General features: G+C 39.9%; 1 protein-coding gene across 2 annotated transcripts in view; it reads left to right on the top strand.

Annotated features, from left to right (window-relative positions):
* Nucleotides 1-22,234, top strand: part of dpm1 (dolichyl-phosphate mannosyltransferase subunit 1, catalytic) — a 77,587-nt gene extending 55,353 nt beyond the window's left edge. Inside the window, exons 4-9 of one of the 2 annotated variants that reach the window (XM_068048169.1) lie at nt 1,452-1,528; nt 1,607-1,632; nt 4,083-4,178; nt 9,759-9,827; nt 10,763-10,877; nt 21,966-22,234. In XM_068048169.1, coding sequence (XP_067904270.1) covers nt 1,452-1,528; nt 1,607-1,632; nt 4,083-4,178; nt 9,759-9,827; nt 10,763-10,877; nt 21,966-22,070 — 488 coding nt within the window. In that variant the 3' untranslated portion in view covers nt 22,071-22,234. The remainder of the gene's footprint in view (nt 1-1,451; nt 1,529-1,606; nt 1,633-4,082; nt 4,179-9,758; nt 9,828-10,762; nt 10,878-21,965) is intronic. The other variant, XM_068048171.1, reaches the window with a different exon arrangement.
* The last annotated feature ends 569 nt before the right edge of the window (nt 22,235-22,803 follow it).

The raw sequence follows: 22,803 nt of genomic DNA on the forward strand, positions 1-22,803 counted from the left end.
TCCGCAGTATTTTGCTTTTATGCTATTCAAGGAATTGTGCAATTTAGTTTTGAAAAGGATCCATTTAGGCTGAAGTTAGCTGTCAATAGAATACTATATCGCATTTTCTTGTAGCAAGATCCATTTTTCAGCAGCTTTGTAAATCATGATTTTAAATGTATATACTGCTATGCTGCTACACTTGATGTTCAGTGGGTGATACAGATGTTAAGTGATCTGACTAGTAGAAACATAGAAAGATTTATGGCACAGAAGGAGTTCGACCCATCGTGTCCATGCTGACCGAAAAATACCTATCCAGTCTAATTCCACTATCCAGTTATTGGTCCATTGTCCTGTAGGTTATGGGTCCTCAAATGCATATCCAAATATTTTTTTAAATGCGCTGAGGGTTTCTGCATCTACCACCCTTTTTCAGGCAGGGAGTTCCAGAACCCCTCTGGGAGAAAAAAAAAATACTCGTCAACTCTTCTCTAATCATTCTACCAATTACTTTAAATATATGCCCCTGGTCATTGACCCCTCTGCTCAGGGATATAGGTTCTTCCTATCCACTCTATCTAGGCCCCTTATTATTTTATACGTCTCAATTAAATTACCCCTCAGCCTCCTCTTTTCCAAAGAAAACAACTGCCAGCCTATCCAATCTTTTCCCCATAGCTAAAATTCACTATTCCTGGCAACATCCTCATAAATCTCCTCTGCACCCTCTCTAGTGTGATCACATCCTTCCTGTAATGCAGTGACCAGTACTGTACAAAGTACTCTAGCTGAGGTCTAACTAGCGTTTTATACAGTTCTAGCATAACCTCCCTGTGCGCGGCCTAGAGTATAAGAACAATCAAGGAAAATTTCCCATATGCCTTCTTGATGAACTTACTTGCTTGTTCTGCCACTTTCAGGGATCTGTAGACATACACTCCAAGGTCCCTCTGTTCCTCTACACTTCTCAGAATCCTACCATTTATTCTGTATTCCCTTGCCTTGTTTGCCTTCCCAAATGCATTATGTCACACTTCTCTGGATTGAATTTGATTTGCTCCTTTACTCCCCACCTGACCAGTCCATTGATACCTTCCTGCAGTCTACAGCTTTCTTCCTCATTAGCAGCCACAAAGCTAATTTTCGTATCCTCTGCAAACTACGTAATCATGCTCCCTGCATGCAAATCTAAATCATTGATATATATACAGCAACAGACCCAGTAATGTTGTCAAGCAATCAGTTATTTTTGGTAATAAAGAACTGCTACAATTATTAAAATAAAATGTTCAGACTGAATAACATCAAACATTTTGTAACTATAGCTCCTTTTTGATGTATATTGCTTTGTATGTTAAATTGTTCTTTAAAATATATTTTAGTTATAAACATTTTTAAATGTGTTCTTGGAAGTCAACAAAATGAACTCTGCTCAACATATTCATTCTGAGTATTTATTTTTACTTTAGGAACAGCATATATCCATGGAATACAACACGCCACTGGCAACTTTGTCTTTATAATGGATGCTGATCTTTCGCACCATGTAAGTTTATTTTCACTTTGAGTGGATTTTTATAATTAATATATTTAAGTAACCAATTTCTTTTTCTTTCAATTTTAGCCAAAATTTATTCCTGAATTCATAAAGTGAGTATTATTCTTTCTGCTTTTGTAACCAACTTAGTATATTGGTTATACACTAGGTGATGAGGTTATCTTCTCAAATATTTGGTGGTTTTTGGACATAACATAAATGATGAATAAAGCAGTTCATGATGACATCAATATGTTTCCAATTAAATCAGTGTGATTTTGTACCTGTGATTTTATAGTATTTCTTATAATTGTTGTGAACCAATCACAAAAAAGGAGATAAGACATGAAATAAGCCAATCCTGGATCCAGCAAATCTATTTACACTGATTAATTCAAAACTGCCCTCGTGTCCATCTTTACAAAAACATCACTATTGTACACTCCTCCCATGCAAAACAGGTATGTTGCATTTTGGCTGTCTCTCAATAGTTTAATATAGTAAAACTGTATTCTAAATGAAATTTATAATTCAGAGTTGTTATGACCAGGTGAGAAAGGTGTCTAGGGGTCCCTCTCAGCAGTCACCTGGTCTTGTAACGGGGTTTAATTTTAAACACACCGTGTTTTTAGCTTCCCCTTGGTGAATCCTTGTTCACCGCTTTCCAATTGTAAGACAAAGAAACCAACACAAAACAGGCTTTCTTCGGTTTAAAGAAGAAAAGTTGAAATTTCTTAAAACTTAAACGCTAGCATGCATATGCGATACACACATGCAAATAGAGACAGAAAAGAGCAGAAGATAAATAAAGTGGAAAGGTTTGAGGCAATATCTGACGAGTTTTTGTTACGGTTCTTCGAGCTCACTGTAGTGTTCTTGATTGTAGTTAGATCTTGCTTTTCGTTGGGGCCCAGTGTTATTCTTAAACCTTGTTCGTAGGAGACTTCTCTCTCTTGGGGTTCATATGTCTTCGGTGGATTCAGAAGCTTGTGAGAAAGAGATGGGAGCAGACAGGCGAGATTGTCTCAGTTCAGGAGCAAATGGCTTTCTGCCCAAATTGTTTATACAAATTAAATAAAGTCAGGTTGCCCAGCAGGTTAGTCATGTGACTAGCTGGTTTGACCATGTCCGTTTGTGTATTTGGCCATCTTAGCAGTCAACCTGGAAAGCGAGCTTCTCACACCTTCAATGTCCAGTGATCAAAAGTCCATTGTGGGTTGAATGTGTCAGGGAATGGCTGTTTTGCCCTTCCAAACACTGTCTGTTAATATGCAAATGTCTTTTCCAGCCACGGTTGATCTAACAAGTCCTTTCTTCACTCCAGTAACTGTTTAAAATCAATGTTCATGACAAAATTAATGTGCCTCATTCTTGGCAGGTGGGAGCCTAGCATGACAGAGTTCAGAAGGTTACAAGATGAGAAACTACTTCTGCTTAATCTACTAAAATTATGTTACTGTGAATGTTGCATCTATTTTTACTTTATGTACTTCCAACTTCAGTTTTCTTAGTAAATTTTTCCTGTTAAATGTAATGGGACATGACTACATAATTTGCATTCTGTAATTGGAAAGTACCTTCCCCGCATCTGTCTCCAAATCCCTTTAAGTATAGAAATAGTGGCCGGAAGTTTACGTCAGGAGGCCCCATCCACCTGCCAGAAAGTCGGAGGCGAACTAGCCTCCGCCGGATCTGGGGAGCCACGCCAGGATTTTATGCTCCGCAGGCTCTTAATTGGCCTTGGGTGGGACATCTGCCCCTCTGAGGCAGGAAGTCCTGTCTCCAAGACCTGCCTCCCACTCAGTTTTACAGTCCCATCCCCCGCCACACCACCAACCCGCTCCTGCGGGGGGGATAACTTGTTAAATTCTCAAATGCTACATGTTTCAATGCATTAATATTAAAATCAAAAGAGATTTGCTTTTAATAGTTTTCTGGATGAGTTACCTGTGCTGTTCTATTTCAAAATGCAGTGAGGGTGTTTTCACATCATACATGTAACAAGGCAGCTTTATAATACTTTGAAAGTTACATTTTGCAATAGATTTGGATTAATTTCCATATGTTGATTTATTTTGATATCTTAATTGAGTTCCCTGGATCATCAAATGCTTCTTTTTGTTTTGTGTGGAGTGATTAATGGATTGCTTTGGATATAGGACTTTGTTTTATCATGCTATAACTTGACAGTTTCTGGAAGTAGGTGTAGTCACATACTTTTCAAATTAAGTCAAGCGTTACGAACAAGTTAGAAAAATATGGTTGCCCTTTCTTCTGCTTTAAGTTGAAAATCTGCTTTAAATGAAATTCTTCACCCATTTAGTTATTAATATGTAAGTTATACACTGAAAATACATTTCAAATGATTCTTTTCACATCTAAAACACTTAAATGCATTCATTGTGTTTCAGTACAACGAGAAAGTACTTTTTTGGGGAAGTAAAGGCAATAGCTAATGGGAAGTTTGAAATGAAAAGCTACAAATGCATTTTCTATAGAATTACTTTACTAGCTTTCTGCTTCAGAAACCTGAAGTTATTCTATTATTTCAAAAATATTACAGAAAACAAAAGGAAGGAAATTATGATGTAGTGTCTGGCACCCGCTATAGAGGAGACGGAGGAGTATTTGGCTGGGATCTGAGAAGAAAACTAATCAGGTTTGAAGCACACATCATAAATACTATGGACTCCTACCTAAAAGAATGATTGCAGCACTAATAAAGCACCATTGCAACTTAGTTAGAAGATCATTCTCATAATTGACTTTTATATTAGTTTTTGATCCCAGCAGTTCAGAAAATAGCTGCGGTGTCTTCTGTTTCAGTTCTGCTTTTGATCAACCTCAGCTACTCAAAACTGGAAGTGACATGGGTCAAGGGAGGACTCCTGAATAAACTGTATAGTATGCCCATACAAATGTAGTAACCCTGAAGATGTGTGTAACAATGCTGATGTTCTTCTGAGTTGTTGCAGTTACATTTCTTCTGTTAGGATTATCAGTTGGCGGACCATGCCCCACTCTTCCCTTCTCCAGTGTTGTATAATCAAGATGACCACATTGTTGATTGTTTCAGATGGATTTTACATGGGATGTACAGCACAGAAACAGGCCATTTGGTCCAACTGCTCAGTGCAGGTACTATTGCTCTGCACAGTCCCCTCCTATCAACATAACTTATTCTTTTCTCCCTTCTGTGTTTATCCATCTGCTCCTTCAATTCATCTATGCTACTTACTTCAACTACTCCTTGTGGTAATGAGTTCAGCATTCTAACCATTCTTTGGGTAAAGAACTTTCTGCTGAAATACCCTATTGGTCTTATTAGTGACTGTCTCACATTTATGATCCTTAATTTTGCTCTCCCCTAATGTGGAAACATCTTTTCTACATGTACCCCATCAAATCCTTTCATAATTTTAAAGACTTCTGTCTAGGCCCTATCAACCTTCTATTTTCTAGAGAAAAGAGCCCTAGCCTGTTCAGCCTTTCCTGATGGTTATAACCTCTCAGTTATTATAAATAATTTTGCACCTACTCTATCATTTTTATAGTATGGAGACCAGAACTGTGCGCGGTTAAACATTGAGAAGACCATAGTCATTGTCTGCATCACCTTCTACAAACTTTGTTTCCTTGACATCGATTCCATACTGCTCCTTGACCACTGTCAGGCAGAACCAAACTGTTGGCAGCCTTGCATCCTGTTTAATCATGAGCTGATCTATTCTATCTCAAAGACCACCTACTTGCACTTCTGTAACATTATGCATTCCCACCCCTGTCTCAACTCAATCTCAACTCATCTGCTGAAATTCTCATCCATGCTTTTGGATGGTGTGACTGTGGCTCAGCTAGTAGTACTGTTGTCTCTGAGTCAGAAGATTGTGGGTTCTAGTCCTACTTCAGGACTTGAGCATAAAAATTAAGCTGACCCTACAATGCAGTACTGAAGGAGTGCTGCACTGTCAGAGGTGCCATCTTTTAAATGAGACATTAAACCGAAGCCCCGTCTTTCCTGTCAGGTGGACATAGAAGTTCCCGTGACACTATTTCAAAGAAGAGTAGGGGAGTTATCCTCGGTGTACTGGCTAATATTTATCCCTCAATCAACACTACAAAAACAGGTTATCTGGTCATTATCACATTACTGTTTTTTGGAGTTTGCTGTGCACAAATTGGCTGCTACACGTCCTACATTACAACAGTGATTATACTTCAAAAAAAGTACGCTATTGGCTGTAAAACACTTTGAGACATCCTGTGTTGTGAAAGACATGATATAAATGCAAGTCTTTTCTATTTGTTACCTTCATGCTGGACTATTCCAACCCTGTCCTGGCCACCTCACATTTCCCAGCCTCCATAAAATTGAGCTCCTTTAAAACTCTGTTGTCTGTATCCTAACCCGGATCAAGTCCCGCTTACCCATCACCTCTGTGCTCCCTGACTTTTCTTGGCTTCCAGCCTACAAACAGCTTGATTTTTAAAATCTTCATCTTTGTATTCAAACCCCTCCATGACCTCTTTGCATCACCAACATCCTCCAGCCCTACAAGATTTTTTCTTCCAACTCTGGTCTCTTGTGAATTCTTCACCTCCTTTGCCCCACTGTTGGCAGCTGTGCATTTAGCTGTCTAGGCCCCACACTGTAGTATACCCTCTCTAAAAGCTCACCATCTTTCCACCTCGCTGCTCCTTTAAGACCCTCTTTAAAATCTATCTCTTCGATCAAGCTTTTAATCACCTGCCCTAAAAGATCCTCCTTTGACTCGATGTCAGTTTTTGTCTGGCCCTGAAATTGCTCTGTTGTATTTTATGGAAGACTGATCTATTAGATCAAGCACCCAACTTTCTGATTGATTTGTTTTAACCAGCCAGCTATGAGAAAAAGAAAATTTCTGCTCCTTTTCAACCATCATTATGGTTGATGCTTCAGTGCCCATGCCTTCGAAGATGTAGTTCACAGTTACCTCCAGAGCTGAACTATCTGCACTCTCCCTCTCGAGCCCTCCACTTTCCCGAGTCTTTCATCATCCGTACTATCTCAGTTAAAACTTTTCCACTTGTTCTCCAAGCCTCGTGTTTTCTGGACCTTGGTCTTTGCCGGCTACTCCTCCTTGGACTTGCTGTTGCATTTGTTCTTGGATCTTTGCTGCTCAACCTATAAGCAACATTCCAGAATATATACTTTTTATAGTCAGTGTTATGACCAGGTGAGAAAGGGGTCTACGGGTCCCTCTCAGCCTTCATCTGGTCTTACTGTAACAGGGTTTAATTTTTAAAAGTGCTTTTAGCTCCCCCTTGGTGAATCCTTGTTCACTGCTTTCTAATTCTAAGGCAAAAAAACCAGCACAAACAGGTTTTCTTGGATTTAAAGAAGAAAAGTTGAAATTTATTAAACTTGATCTTAAACTCTAATTCGGTTGATGACTACAGATACATGATGCACCCACGCTAGCATGCAAATAGAGACAGAAAAGAGCAGAAGAAAAATAAAGTGGAAAGGTTTGAGGCAATATCTGAAGAGTTTTTGTTACGGTTCCTCGAGCTCACTGTAGAGTCCTTGATTGTAGGTCGATCTTGTTTTTCGGTGGCGCCCAGTATTATTCTTGAACCTTGTTCGCTCGAGGAGACTTTTCTCCCTTGGGGTTCATGTTTCTTCAGTGGATTCAGAGGCTTGAGAGAAAGAGATGGGAGCAGATAGGAGAGATCTTCTCCGTCCAGGAGGAAACGGTCTTTCTTAGTTCAAACTCTCTGTGGCTAGTTCAAAAAACCTTGGAACAGCCAGTTAGTCATGTGACCAGCTGGTCCAACCAGTCCTGGCCCCTGTGGATTGCATCACCCCAGCAGGCCCTGGAATGCACTTCCCCAGCCCTCAAATGCACTTCCCCAGCCCTCACTGGTGATCAACATCCATTGTGGGTTGAATGTGTCAGGGAATTGTTCTTTGTCTGCACAAGCACTGTCTGTTAGTATGCAAATGTTTTTTTCAGCCATGGCTGATCTGTTCAAGTCATTTCCTTGCTCCAGCAACAGTTCAAAATCAATGTTCATATGACAAAACCAATGTTCCTCATTCTTGGCAGATGGGGGCCTGCATGACATCAGTCAGGAACAAAGATAACGGCTGTGGGAACTTACAGTAATTCATTGGCACACGGTGAAAAATAACTATTTACAGCCCTTTAATAAGCATCAGAAATACGATGTTAAACTTGAAGGCCTTTTAGCTTGATATCCATAATGGAAGAAACGTTGTGTTTATTATAAACAAAAAACAGTCAAAACCAGCAAATGATAATACAGGTAGTAAATCCAAGCCAAAATGGATTTTAAAAGCAGATTGTGCCCAACAAATGTTTTTGATGTGGTGAAGTTGGTGGGTGATATTGCGGTTATTATACGTCTTCACGTTCAGAAAGTGCGCGATTAAATTATGGTTAAACTGAAAACTTGTAAAATCAAGAAGGTGATTATAAATTGAAAATAAAAACTGAGGGTAATTGTTAATGGCTGCTGTTCAAGTATGGCAGCTGCAACCATCAAGAGTCCACGAAGGATGCTGTGAATAATATTAACAACCTTAATGAGGATATTGTAAGTAGAATGAATGTAAATGATACAAAGTTGTGTGGGAAAGCAGGATGCTGTGAGAAAATGCAGATCAGCGATTTAGACCTTAAACTGATATTGGAAAGCATTTAATATTAAAAAGTCTAAGGTAATGTGTATTGTTCTAATAAGTATACGTGAAGTAGGAAAAAGATTTGGGTGTGGTAGTTGACGTTCTTTTGATGTTGTGAAACTATATATTACTGTACTCAATATGAGATATCATGCTTATGAAACTACATTGAGGAGCAAGAGTGGTTCCAAGTTTAGAAATGAAGAGAAGCATTGGGAGTTTAGTGTATTTTCATTGGGGAAACAAAAGTCTTTAGTGTCTAGAGGGAAAGATGAGATTAAAAAACACCAACTAAGATTGTACTTGAGAGACATCTTCCTTGTTACAACTGCATGACCACTTGTTTTTCAAGTCTGCAGGGAATTATTAATGAGAAAGAATTAACACCTATTTCCCCTTCTGCCCAGATAAACCAAATCCTGACCCTATCTTTCAAAGTTAACTTACTTTGCCTCGCTTTTTATACCCTTTCCCTTAATTGCAATGCACAGCATTGGGGCATAGAAGAGAGATTATTTGTTTCTGAAGATGAAAGAGGCTTTTGTCTTAGGCGCAGTGCTTAATGGGTCCAACTAATGCAGAGCAGCAATTAACAGAGGCAGTAGAATGTTGAACTATGTGTCCAAACGGTAGATATTATGATCAGACAATAATGCATTGCTCAGAACACATGCTGAGTACTGTATCCATTTCTTGTCATTGTGACATTTGAGTGCTAGAGGCAGTGCAGAGAAGAGCCATGAGGCTGATACCTGGTGTCAGGTCTGAGTTATGAGAAAAGACTGGAAAGACTTGCGCTTTTCAGCACTGAGGTCTTCACAGTGATTACAGAAGTTAACATAGTTAAGGGTATGGAAAAGGTAAATCTGAAAAATACTTTAAATTATGAGAACAGGACAAAGGGACATGTAATTTTAGGACTGGTATTAATGCATGGAATAGATTTCCAGATGGATTAGTAGAGGCAAAACCATATAATATCAAAAACAATTGGATACTGCAGTGGTGCAGGGGGAGTGGGTCTTTTGACCTTTTTCTGGATGGGCTGAATGGCTGTCTTCATATGTAATGATATTGTGATGATAGACAAAATTCTCAATTGTGAAGTAAACTGGATGGGCGGAATGATCCCCGTTACCGGCATTAAAATTCATTTGGTTGAAATGATTGACTTTTTTTTGTTGAAATAAAATTCAGTCAAAAAGTCATGGACTCGTTATTAGTGCAGCAGTTACTCTGATGCACCAAATGCAAACTAGCGCAATAGCTAAGTAATCAGTGTTTAAAATAAGGTACAAATTTACTTGTGTTTTAATTTTATGGATTTTACACTTTTTCTTCCTTTTGTCACCTTCCAAAAAATACTAATTATGTTTACATACACATTTTACGATGAGTTAATCTATTTCACTGATTTATGTTTAAATCCTAATAATTTATTCAGCTGCTAAGTGTGGAATTTAAACAAGCATTGACTCTAAATTCTCAGTTAATGAAATTACATCACTTTGTTTTCAGTTTGTATTTATTCAGTCCTTTTTTTTAATGCAGCCGAGGAGCAAATTTTGTCACTCAGGTATTATTGAGGCCAGGTGCTTCAGACTTGACGGGTAGCTTCAGGTAAGAATGTGGTTTAATATCTTGTGCTAATCTACATTTGTGTGGGTGTAATTTTATAACTTCGGGGCATTGTTAAAGATTATATAGTTATCAAACCACAGCCACAAGTACAGTCTTCCTATTAGGTTGCATTTTCATATCAAGCACATCGTGCCTACTGTATTGGGAGAGTGGTGAAGAATAAAACTTAACCTTTTTTAATAAATGTAATTAGTATTGGCGGATTAACTCTAAAATTAATTTTATACCACACTGATCTTGCAGAACAGTTAGCTGACATACATCTGACACTTGTATATAGCCATAGGTTTCTGATGTGGGTAGAATGGACTGGACTTTGTATCAGCACTTTTATGTTTTATTGTGCTGCAGCACTAGTTAGCAACTTGAACTGTTTGATTCTATATCTCCTCAATACATTAATATTGCAGTATTTGTAATGATAAACAGTTTTCCCACACTTTCCCCTCGTATTTTGTTGAAGTTGTTCTATTTGGAAACATCGAAGTATTGTAGCTGCCCTTCACATGAACCCTCAACACTTTCCAGTAAGAGGTCAGTGGAAAGCGATCAGAGGAATGAACCTTGGCTGATTTCTCTCCCTCCCTTTTCTAGCCAGGGACAAACTGCACTGTCCTGCCACTGCCCTGGCTGAGACCAGCTAACTCAGATCAAGATTTTGAGCTTTCTGCCCTTGGTGACTCAGTCTAATATCATGCATTTCATTTTCCTATGAATCATTTGCTCAGTACCTTTGCTTCTGGAGATGAAAGATATACATGCTACAGAATGGCACTTTTCCAGTTGAAGCGATGGTGTTTCTAGTTTTGAATTAGAACTTGGAGGAAGCATGGGAGTTTGTTCTTTTGTTTTCTCTCCAGTTTCTGTTCTGAGTAGTGCATTTAAATATAGGTTAAATGTGTTTGTATTCACAGATTATACAAAAAAGAAGTACTGCAGAAACTGGTTGAAAAATGTGTGTCAAAAGGCTATGTCTTTCAAATGGAGATGATTGTCAGGGCTCGCCAGCTGAACTACAGTATTGGGGAGGTATGAAATGAGCACCATAAAATAAATCTAAAAATGAACTTCTGAGAATCAGCTGTTCCCCATTACAAAATTTCTTGCATAAATGTATCCGTGCTATGGAACATAATGCAATGACTTAGGTAAACTGTTTTGAGTAATGCTTGATGAAATATAACTAATGTTTCAATGTATGGCTGCTGCACAGTCTTCAAAAGATAAAACAGGGAACATTGCAATTCTTCCATTCTGTTACAGATTGTTTTTAATACTGCCATTTACTGTACATATTGTGTACCAACATCAGATTGTTTTCCTAGAATGATTAAACTGTAACTTAAATACACAGTGTGCACATGACCACACCAACATAAAATATGGGTGGCATCAACTTCTGAATTTTTTTTAAACATTTCAAATGTAGCCCTGTTACCACTGCTTATTGTTTGACAATATTGGAGTAGGTAAAACAAGAGGGAAAGGCAAAAGGTGGCTGGCGTATCCTGCACAAAACATAGTTATTTCTCTTTTTTAAAGAAGTTATCATTGTTTAGTAACTAAGTGGAAGATTCATTATTGTGAAACTGTAAATGCTTTTTATATACGTGTTATGATTGCTGGATTTTGTAACATGATTGTTTTAAAAATTGAGATTTTTTAAAAGTTTAAGATGGAATCTCGAAGGTCAGATGACCTCACATCTACTCTGCTAAAGGACAAGACAGAACAAAGACACTTTTTTTTCAGAAAAAGAGACTGCTGGGGTAACACTTGAAGAACAATGGGTTTTGCCCTCCCAGACTTTCGGATCATAAACAAGGGGTCAGTGATTTTGAAGATGCAAATGTACCAAGCAGCTGTTAACACCTGGGAACAATGGAAGGCCCAGGTGACTCTGTGAAACCAGATTTCTGGACTTTGCATGTTGGAACAGGTCAATAAGCTATTGAACTTTGACTCCAGATAAGTTTAACAGGTTATCTGAAGGCAGACAGGCTGTAAGAAAGACAACCAACAGTGGTGACCTCGAGAGAGGGAGAGAGAGAGAGGGGGTGGAGAAACACCTACTTTTGGAAGCCGGATACAGAAAAAGGCTGTGAAGACTTGAACCTGTTCTGAAAGTTGACATTTGTGGATAAGTAGAAGATCAGGTCGGAAGTGAGCGAAGAGGACATCGATTTTTGAAAAGGTCTGGGAGATCCAACCCATTGCAACTGGGAGGAGTTTGGGACTTTAACCGCAAAGATCTTGCCATCAAAGAGAACTGTGTAATTAAGAAGTGTGGTGTGAGGTTTTCAAGTATTTTAATAAGTAAAGAAAATACCTTTCTTTGTAATTTGGGATATCAGCTACTTATAGAGTACTATTTATTTAATGGGGATTTTCTTTAGTTTAGTTATCTTAAAACATGAAATATGGTGTCATTTAGTAATTTGATTTGGGTGTTCAAATCTCATATTTTAACTGAGGTCATTACGCGTGTATATAGAAACTGAGCCTGTCTTTTTTTAAAGTTCATTCATGGAATGTGGGCGTTGCTGGCTAGGCCAGCATTTATTGCCCATCCCTAATTGCCCTTGAGAAGGTGGTGGTGATCTGCCTTCTTGAACCGCTGCAGTCCATGTGAGGTAGGTACACCCACAGTACTGTTGGGAAGGGAGTTCCAGGATTTTGACCCAGCGACAGTGAAGGAATGGCAATATAGTTCCAAGTCAGGACGGTGTGTGACTTGGAGGGGAACTTGCAGGTGATGGTGTTCCCATGCATTTGCTGCCCTTGTCCTTTTAGTTGGTAGAGGTCACGGGTTTGGAAGGTGCTGTCTAAGGAGCCTTGGTGCATTGCTGCAGCGCAACTTGTCGATGGTACACACTGCTGCCACTGTGCGTCAGTGGTGGAGGGAGTGAATGTTGAAGGTGGTGGACGGGGTGCCAATCAGGTGGGCTGCTTTGTCCTGGATGGTGTTCAGTTTCTTGAGTGTTGTTGGAGCTGCACGCAGCCAGGCAAGTGGAGAATATTCCATCACACTCCTGACTTGTGCCTTGTAGTTGGTGGACAGACCTTGAGGAGTTAGGAGGTGAGTTATTCGTCGCAGGATTCCTAGCCTCTGACCTCTTGTAGCAACAGTATTTATATGGCTACTCCAGTTCAGTTTCTGGTCAATGGTAACCCCCAGGATGGTGATAGTGGGGGATTCAGTGATCGTAATGCCATTGAATATCAAGGGGAGATGGTTAGATTCTCTCTTGCTGGAGATGGTCATGGCCTGGCACTTGTGTGGCATGAATGTTACTTGCCACCTATCAGCCCAAGCCTGGATAATGTCCAGGTCTTGCTGCATGGACTGTTTCAGTATCTGAGGAGTCACGAATGGTGCTGAACATTGTGCAATCATCAGCGAACATCCCCACTTCTGACCTTATGATTGAAGGAAGGTCATTGATGAAGCAGCTGAAGATTGTTGAGCCGAGGACACTACCCTGAGGAACTCCTGCAGTGATGTCCTGAAGCTGAGATGATTGACCTTCAACAACCACAACCATCTTCCTATGGACTAGGTATGACTCCGACCAGCAGAGAGTTTTCCCCCTGATTCCCATTGACTTCAGTTTTGCTATCTTCTTGATGCCATACTCGGTCAAATGCTGCCTTGATGTCAAGGGCAGTCGCTGTCATTTCGCCTCTTGAGTTCAGCTCTTTTGTCCATGTTTGAACCAAGGCTGTAATGAGGTCAGGAGCTGAGTGGCCCTGGTGGAACCCAAACTGAACATCACTGAGCAGGTTGCAAGTGCTGCTTGATAGCACTGTCAATGACACCTTCCATCACTTTACTGATGATCGAGAGTAGACTGATGGGGTGGTAATTGGCCGGGTTGGACTTGTCCTGCTTTTTGTATACAGGACATACCTGGGCAATTTTCCACATTGCTGGGTAGATGCCAGTGTTGCAGCTGTACTGGAACAGCTTGACTAAGGGCATGGCATGTTCTGGAGCACAGGTCTTTAGTACAATTGCCGGAATGTTGTCAGGGCCCATAGCCTTTGCAGTATCCAGTGCCTTCAGTCGTTTCTTGATATCATGCGGAGTGAATCGAATTGGCTGAAGTCTGGCATCTGTGATGCTGGGGATTTCAGGAGGAGGCCAAGATGGATCATCAGCTCGGCACTTCTGGCTGAAGATTACAAATGCTTCAGGCTTATCTTTTGCACTAATGTGCTGGGCTCCCCATCATTGAGGAGGGGACATTTATGGAGCCACCTCCTCCAGTGAATTGTTTAATTGTTCACCACCTGTTTAATCTCTCTCTCTCCTGCCTAAGGAAAAAACAAAATCTTTCAGTGTATAATTTTATTCTTTTCTGACATTTTCCCCTTTATATGCCTCTTTGTAAAGAAAATAAGAAATAGCAGGAGTAGCCCATTTGGTCCTGCGGGCCTGTTCCACCATTCAACAGGATTATTGCTGATCATCTATCTGAACTCCACCTTCCTGCACTATCCACATATTCCTTAATTCCCTTAGTACCCAAAAATCTATCCGCTCTGTCTTGAATATACTCAATGACTCAGCATTCACCATACTCTGGGATAGAGAATTCTAAAGATTCACAACCCTTTGCGTGGAGAACTTTCTGCGCCTCTGAGCCCTAAATGGCCAACCGCTTATTCTGAGACTGTGGCTCTGTGTTAGAGATTTCCCAGCCGGGACACATTTTCTCAGAATCAGCCCTGTCAAGCCCCTACAGAATTTTATATATTTCAATCAGATCACCGTTCATTCTTCTAAATTCTAGGGAATATAGGCATAGTCTACTCAATCTCTCCTGATAGGAGAATCCCCTCATTCCAGAAACAGTCTAATGAACCTTTGTTGAACTCCCTCTAGGGCAATTATGTCCTTCCTTAGGCACATTGAACTCCAGGTGTGGACTCACCAATGCCCTAATTGTAGTAAGACTTCTTTACAAGGGGATTGCAGTACAAGAGCAAATAGAGCTAACATACCATCAGCCTTCCTAATTGCTTTCTAAACCTACATGTTAACTTCCTGTGATTCATGTGTAAGGTCACCCAGATCCCTCTAACTGCAAACATCTCCCAGTCTCTCACGATTCAAAACATAATCTGCATTTTTAATTTTTCTATTAAAGTAGATAACTTCACGCTTCACCACATTTTATTCAATCTGCCATGATCTTGCCCACTCACCCAACCTGTCTATATCCTCTTTGCATCCTCCTCACCGCTTATTTTCCCACCTGGCTTTGTATCATTGGCAAACTTGGGTATGTTTCACTCTGTCCCCTTATCTAACTTGTTAATATAGATTGTAAGTAGTTGAGGCCCAAGCACCCCACTAGTTACATGCTGCCAACCTGGAAATGTCCTGTTTATTCCTACTCTCTCCTTCTTTTCTGTCCATTAACCAATCCTCAATCCATGCCGATATATTGCCCCATGAGTCTTAATTTCGTGTAATAACCTCTTGTGCACCTTTATCAAAGCACCTTTATCAAACATTTTTTGAAAATCCAAATACACAACATCCATTGATATTGCTTATCCATCTTACTAGTTACATCCTCAAAAATTGAAGATTTGTCAAACACAATTTCCCTTTCATAAATCTGTGTTGACTCTGCTTGATCATACTATGATTTTCTAAATGCCCTGTTACCACATCCCTAATAATAGATTCTAGAGTTTTTGCCTATGACTGTTAGGCAAACTGGTCTATAGTTCCTCGTTTTCTCTTTATCTTTTCTTTAATAGTGGAGTTACTTTTGTTACCCTTTCCAATCCTTAGGAATTCTAGAAGATAAAAACCAATGCATCCACTATCTCTGCAGCTACCACTTTTAAAACCCTATGATACAGGTCGTCACATCCAGGGGATCTGTCACCACTTGGTCTCATTAATTTTTCCAGTACTATTTCCTTACTAATACTAATTTCTTTAAGTTCCTCATTCATGCTAGACCCTTTGTTCCCCATTAAATCTGGAATGGTCTTCTACCAACAAGACAGACAGATACAAAGGGCTGGAATATAGTTCTGGGTCAGGACCCTGACGACGGGTGTATTTCTAGGTTCCGACCCCACATTGCATTGGCACCCAACACAATTTTTGATGAGCTAGCCAATTAATGACGGAGCACACTTGCCGTCCAATTCAGGATGACAATCGGGCTCCCGAGGCAGAAGGGCCAAAAGGAGGCCCTGCATCCCCGAGAGATCAGCAGCCCTGTCGTCTGAGGTGGGAGCTGCTGATGCATGCAGGAGAGGGCGCCGCAAGATGTGGTGCCCTCTGAAGACATTTTTAAAAGTTGAGATTAAATCTGGCCACAACTGTCAGACTGTGACTGTAGAAGGGGAACCCGTCCACATGGCAGCTTGTGGCTGCAGAGGTGGCCAACTCACAATCGCAGCTATGTTGGGGGTGGGGGTTGCGCAAAAATGATAGATGGAGCGCTGGTCCCCCTGTTCAGCTGCCGGGACGCTGCCTCCATTCCTGGGCCATGTTTCACCCTCGGTGGGGGGTGAGGCCACCCACCTGCCTGCCTGCCTACTGGAAAATTCCAGTCAGCATTGGCAGAGTGGCCTTAATTAGCCCTTAATGATGCCTAATTGGCTACCTACCACTTGCAGTCAGGTAGCTGTTCCCACTCCCCCAAAAGGGCACATTTAAAAATAGCCTAGAGGCAGGAACATGCCGGCCAGTATATATCTATCAAATCAGTTACAATCTTATTCCATCTCTTGCTAGTTTACTCTCATATTCTCTTTTTTTCTTTCCTTATCAATTTCTTGGTCTTCCTTTGCTGAGTTCTAAAATGCTGCCAATCCTCAGGCTTACTACTCTTTGGCAATGTTATATAAGCCTCTTCCTTTGATCCAATACTATCTTTTAACTCCTCTTGTTAGCCACGGTTGGAGCATTTTTTCTGCCTTTTAAAGGAATGGATATTTGTTGCAAATTATGTATGAATTTTTTAAATGCTGACCATTTCCCATCTACCATTATACCCTTAAATGTAGTTTCCCAAGCTACTTAGTCAACTCATCCCTCGTACCTATGTAGTTTGCTTTGTTTAGATTTACGACCCTAGTTTTGAACTTAAAGTTACTTTCAAACAATTTAAAATTCTCTCATATTATGGTCACTCTTCCCTCGAGGCCCCTTTACTACAAGATTAGTAATTAACCCTTTTCCATTATGCAGTATTAGGTCCAAAATAGCCTGTTCACGTCTGTTCCTCAGCATACTAATCTAGAAATGAATCTTGTATGCATTCCATGAACTTATCCTCCACACTGCAAATTTGGTTTGCCCAGTCTATAAGTAGGTTGAAGTCCCCATGATTATTGTATTACCCTTATGACATGTGCCTTTAATTCCCTGATTTACACTCGCTGTACACTACTGCTACTGTCGGGTCCTATAAACAACTCCCACCAATGTTTTCTGCCCCTTTCTATTTCCTAGCTCCACCCAAACTGATTCTACTTCTTGATTTTTTTTTCAGCCAAGATCACTTCTCGATAGTGTCTTTATTCCATCCTTTATTATTCTCCTCATTTTCCATTTTGCCTATCTCTTCTAAAAGTTAAGTTTCCTAGAATATTTAGTTCCCAACCTTGTCACTTTGCAACCACATCCTAATGGCTAATAGATCAAACCTGTTAATTTCTCTCTTATGCTATCAATTCATTTAAGTTGTTGTGAATGCTTCATGCCTGAAGATGGCCCCGAATGACTTTGACGCTGGCAGGGCCCAGCCCAATCCTCCTGCCAGCAGCGAGGCCCCGTGGTGGCTTCCCTGCCACTGTGCAGTGGGACCTGCATTAATATATGCAATTGAATAAAATTAATAAATTAACATGCACTTATCTGGGATCTTGCGGGCCTGCCACGATCTTCAGAGTGGCGGCTGGCATTCCCGCGCTTTCAGATCCTCATCCAGGGAAATGAGGCACAACACTGATGGAGAGGGGGGTGGAGGTAGGTTTATCACTGCGGGTGGGAGGGATGGCACGGGAAATGGGGTCAAATTCACTTCATGAGTGTCGGGGATGGTGGGAAGGGTTGTTTAAACTTTGTGCAGTTTGTGGGGGAAGGTCAGATGGTAAAGGTAAGTATTTTTTTTGGGGGGGGGGAAGGGCAAATAATCAATTTAATTGTTATGGGGGGGGGTGGGAGAGGGGCAAAATAAATGTATTTATTTTAATTTTATTCCATCTATCGTTAAATATTTCAATAAGCCGTAAGGCTGACAGCCCTTTAAAAACGGCGTCAGTGCCTTCACACAGGCAGCTGATGCCATTGCCTTGGACGGATCCGTGATCCAGAGGGGGGTGGGTGGGGGGGGGGGCGGGCAGCCCGCCCCGGCTATTTAAATGAGCCACCGTGCTTGAGATCACGGCGGCTCTTTGGCGTGCGACCTGCATGAGCGGGCCGCCATTTTTGAAGCTCGCCACATAAAATCCAGCCCATTGTTTGTTTTTCTGTCTTGATGTCCTACATCTATAGGCCAAAACAAGTACCCACTTGCTGCTCCTACTCCCAGTGTTGCTGCAGTATTTTACTTCACCAGTTGATCCCATAACATTGCTTGCAAGCAAAAATAGAAAAGTGTATTCTCTGATTGGCAGGAGGTGACATGACCTGGATTAAGGGATAGGGAGTTGTATATTGAAGTTTGCAGATCGCACTTTTAGATGGAAGCAGGAAGCTACAAAGGGAGATAAACAGCATAAGTGAGTGGGCAAAAGTATTGCAGATGGAGTTCAATGTGTGAGGCTATCTGCTTTGAATCTGAGAAAGACCGATCAGAATATTTTCTTAGTGGTAGGAGATTAAAGTCTTTAAAGGAGCAAAAGGATTTAGATATCTGTGTACACAAATCACTAAAAGTTAGTACATAGGTACAAAAAGTAACCAAAAAGGCTAATGGCATGTTGGCCTATATCTCAAGGGATTTGGGATCTAAAAGTGAGGAAATTATGTTTCAGTTGTACAGAGCCTTGGCCAGATCCCATCTGGAGTATTGTGTTCAAATTTGGGTATCACATCACATGAGGAATATATTAGCCTTGAGCAGGTATAGTGCAGATTCACGAGAATAATACTGGAACTTAAAGGATTAAGTTATGAGAACAGGTTCCATAAATTTAGCTTGTACTAACTTCAGCATAGAAGGTTCGGGTGATCCAATTAGCTCCTTTAAAATGATAAAGGGATTCAATAGCGTAGATACAGAGATTTCCTCTGGTGGGGTATCGTGAACAAGAGGGCATAATCTTAGAACTAGAGCTAGGTCATTTAGGAGTAAAGTCACATTGTCACAAATGGTAATTGAAATCTGGAACACTCACTGAAAAAGCTGTGGATGCTTGGTCGGTTGAAACTTTCAAAGCTGTGATTGCTGAACTTTTGTTGGGTGTGGGTATCAAGGGACTTAGAGTGTAGGTGAGTAAATGAATTTGAGTTAGAAATCTACTATGATCTAACTGAATGGCAGAACAGGCTCAAAGGGCTGAATGGTCCTCTTTTCCTATTTAATATTTTTTGACTTTGTATGTTTATATCATCTACTTTGTCCGCCTGTGCTATATACCTAAGTTTCTAATAATTGGGAAGAAAATGTTGAAGTCTGTCCTTAAAATTTATTTAATGGAAATTGTATTTATATTTTTGCAGTTCAAAGAAAATAGTTGTCATGTCATTATGGTATTATGCATTGTTGTGGTCATGTGATTATTAGGCACCAATGAGCAGTAGCTACCATAGACTAATGAGAGATGAGATTTTTCATTGTTTCTACAGACCAGTCATAAAAAAAAGTCTCATGGAATCGGCGACGTTATTACAAGGAACTAAACAAACTTGTCAAATCTCCCTCGCTATCAACCTTAATTGGCCTTTAGCAGCATTTCTCCAGACACCTGTCAATTCAATCAGGTCGATCAAGCGATTACCTACAGCCAGTGACAATGCTAGAATGTGACCTGAATAGAACGGTCACCTGATCACCATTGGGTTACGAGATTGCTGGAAAGTGTCAACCTGTTGGAAAAATTATGATCACTTAAGCCAAAAGGACATTTTTTTTATATGACTTATAAAGTAGGTGTCGTATATGCAGTCTTCTTTGGCCTCCTTGTCTCGAGAGACAATGGGTAAGTGCCTGGAGGTGGTCAGTAGTGATTGGAGCAGTGTCTGGAGTGGCTATAAAGGCCAATTCTAGAGTGATAGGCTCTTCCACAGGTGCTGCAGAAAAATTTGATTGTCGGGGCTGTTACACAATTGGCTCTCCCCTTGCGCTTTTGTCTTTTTTCCTGCCAACTGCTAAGTCTCTTCGACTCGCCACACTATAGCCCCGCCTTTATGACTGCCCGCCAGCTCTGGCGAATGCTGGCAACTGACTCCCACGACTTGTGATCAATGTCACAGGACTTCATGTCGCGTTTGCAGACATCTTTGAAGCGGAGACATGGACGGCCGGTGGGTCTGATACCAGTGGCGAGCTCGCTGTGCAATGTGTCTTTGGGGATCCTGCCATCTTCCATGCGGCTCACATGGCCAAGTCATCTCAAGCGCCGCTGACTCAGTAGTATGTATAAGCTGGGGATGTTGGCCGCCTCGAGGACTTCTGTGTTGGAGATACGGTCCTGCCACCTGATGCCAAGTATTCTTCGGAGGCAGCGAAGATGGAATGAATTGAGATGTCGCTGTTGGCTGTATATGCAGTATATTGTAGGAAAGTCCTAAAATTGATAGTAAGTTGCTAATGTTTGCCACAATCCATATTTTGAGCCGTTTACTTCTAAATCAAAAGGAAATATTGAAATTTACAATCTGTAATAAAGAATGCATGCAGGATTCCCTTCTCATAATATGCAAAAATCTGTGGCTTCTGTTTCTTTCAATCATAAAATATACTCGTTGACAATTTAGCAAAATGCATTCACTTCTTTCTGGGTATGATTCCACACCAGCCAGTTTTCTCAATATCTCACTCGAGGTTATTTATATGTAGGCTTTGATGACGAGTGTGTGCTAATTATTTGAATGTGGTGGGGGGGAATCACAGCTGCAATTGATTCTATCATGACTTTACATCAATACACTAAGGCCATCTTCTGTCTATTGTTTATTTCAATTTGTAAGCTTAATATATCTGCTTCAGTCATTGTGATTTAAATAAGAATCACTCAATAGCATCAAATAGTAAGAACCTTAGCTACTTTGTTACTCCTATTATGTACAGAGACACTAAGGCCAAATGTAGCCCTTTTATTGCTGCCCCAACTGAAGTCAGCTGATCCTGCATAAACCAGGGTTTGAGCCTGGGATCTTCCTGGTCTGCAGGGTCCAGCTACTCAAAGTAAATTTGCTGAGCCATTAAGTAGTCCACTGAGATGTTTCCCTTTTCTTAAACCTTTCTATGCTACATCTATAAGAAGATGCAGTATTCAGTTGTTTTCAGTTCTATGATTTTAGTTCAGTTTTTAATTAAAATATAGTTGGCCTTCACTGATATTTTTACATTTGCTATAGGTATTTTTAAAACATAAAATTGACTGGGGAAAGAACAAGTTTGGAAAGTGTAGTATAAGGTATTGCCAATTTATTTCAGCATGCACACTGCTTATGGCATCAAGATCCAAATATTCATCCTCATTCAGTAATATTAATGAAGGTATATGGAATTACCCTAAAATTAAACCCTACATCATGAGAGCATGTTTAGTCATTCTTGTTTGAGCAAGATGTGCTTTTCTTAAAACAAAAATAAGTCCTACAGTGTGAATGAAAATATATATTTATATAGCCATCCTGATCTCCATATGGCATCAGAAAAGAAAAACTGACATTATAAAACAGTTTTACCTTATTATTGGGGAAAAGACATTCCTTCAAAATTATGTTACCAGTTTCCTAAATAGATTATAAATTTATTCCCAGTGATAAAATTGAGATATATAGTGTTGGCATTCTGTTATAGGGCATTCATATACTGAACATTTTGACAATTCTTGACAGTTTCCTTTGTTCTGTAACGCTCATCTTTACATTGAATTAACACATCTCTCTTCTCCCAATTATTACAGGTTCCTATAACATTTGTGGACCGTGTGTATGGCGAATCTAAACTGGGAGGAAATGAAATTGTATCATTTTTGAAAGGACTGATGCATCTCTTTGCCACTACATGATCAAAAATAATATTTAGTACTGAAATGTTCTACGTCTAGAATGTATTTCCCTATTTCACAATCTCATTGTAAAGTCTAATTTTATATTTGTACAAATCTGTACCACGCATCAGTATGCGAACAATTGTAAAATATAATTTGAAATAAACCATTCCCGTCTTTGAGTAAGTCTACTCTTAAATATTTTTGCTTGACTCATTTAATATTTCTACCCCTTCCATAGTTTCATTTTGCTGTAATATTTTAACTATTTTATAGTTATTTTATACAGTTAAAACACAGGTATAGCCTTATTACGATTTATCACTAACACAACTGCCATTACCGATATTTTGCTTTTTGTCCCCTAGTAAAACCAGAAGAACCTATGCTCTGGTAACAGCTGTTTAACACATTCATCACATCAGATGCCATTGTAATCAAACTTCGAGTAACTTTTAACATTTACTTCATTTCCATAGTATTTTGATGTGCAAATTTACATATGTAAATTGGGATATAATTGACAATTCATTTTTCTTTTCTGTAAAACAATGTATAGGTAGGATATTCTTGGAGTTCTAAAGGTTTCTATAACTTAATTACCATCTATAAAAATTTCAGTTGGTATAATATAACAACTTTGCTAAAGGTTTCTGATGTCTTTTTTTACTTTAGTGTTTCCACTAATTTTCATGTAAGATTTTGATTGAGACAACTTGTATATCCCTGGAATAACTGATCCTTCATTTTT

This window comes from Heterodontus francisci, chromosome 16 (assembly GCF_036365525.1).
Source record: "Heterodontus francisci isolate sHetFra1 chromosome 16, sHetFra1.hap1, whole genome shotgun sequence".
NCBI lineage: Eukaryota > Metazoa > Chordata > Chondrichthyes > Heterodontiformes > Heterodontidae > Heterodontus > Heterodontus francisci.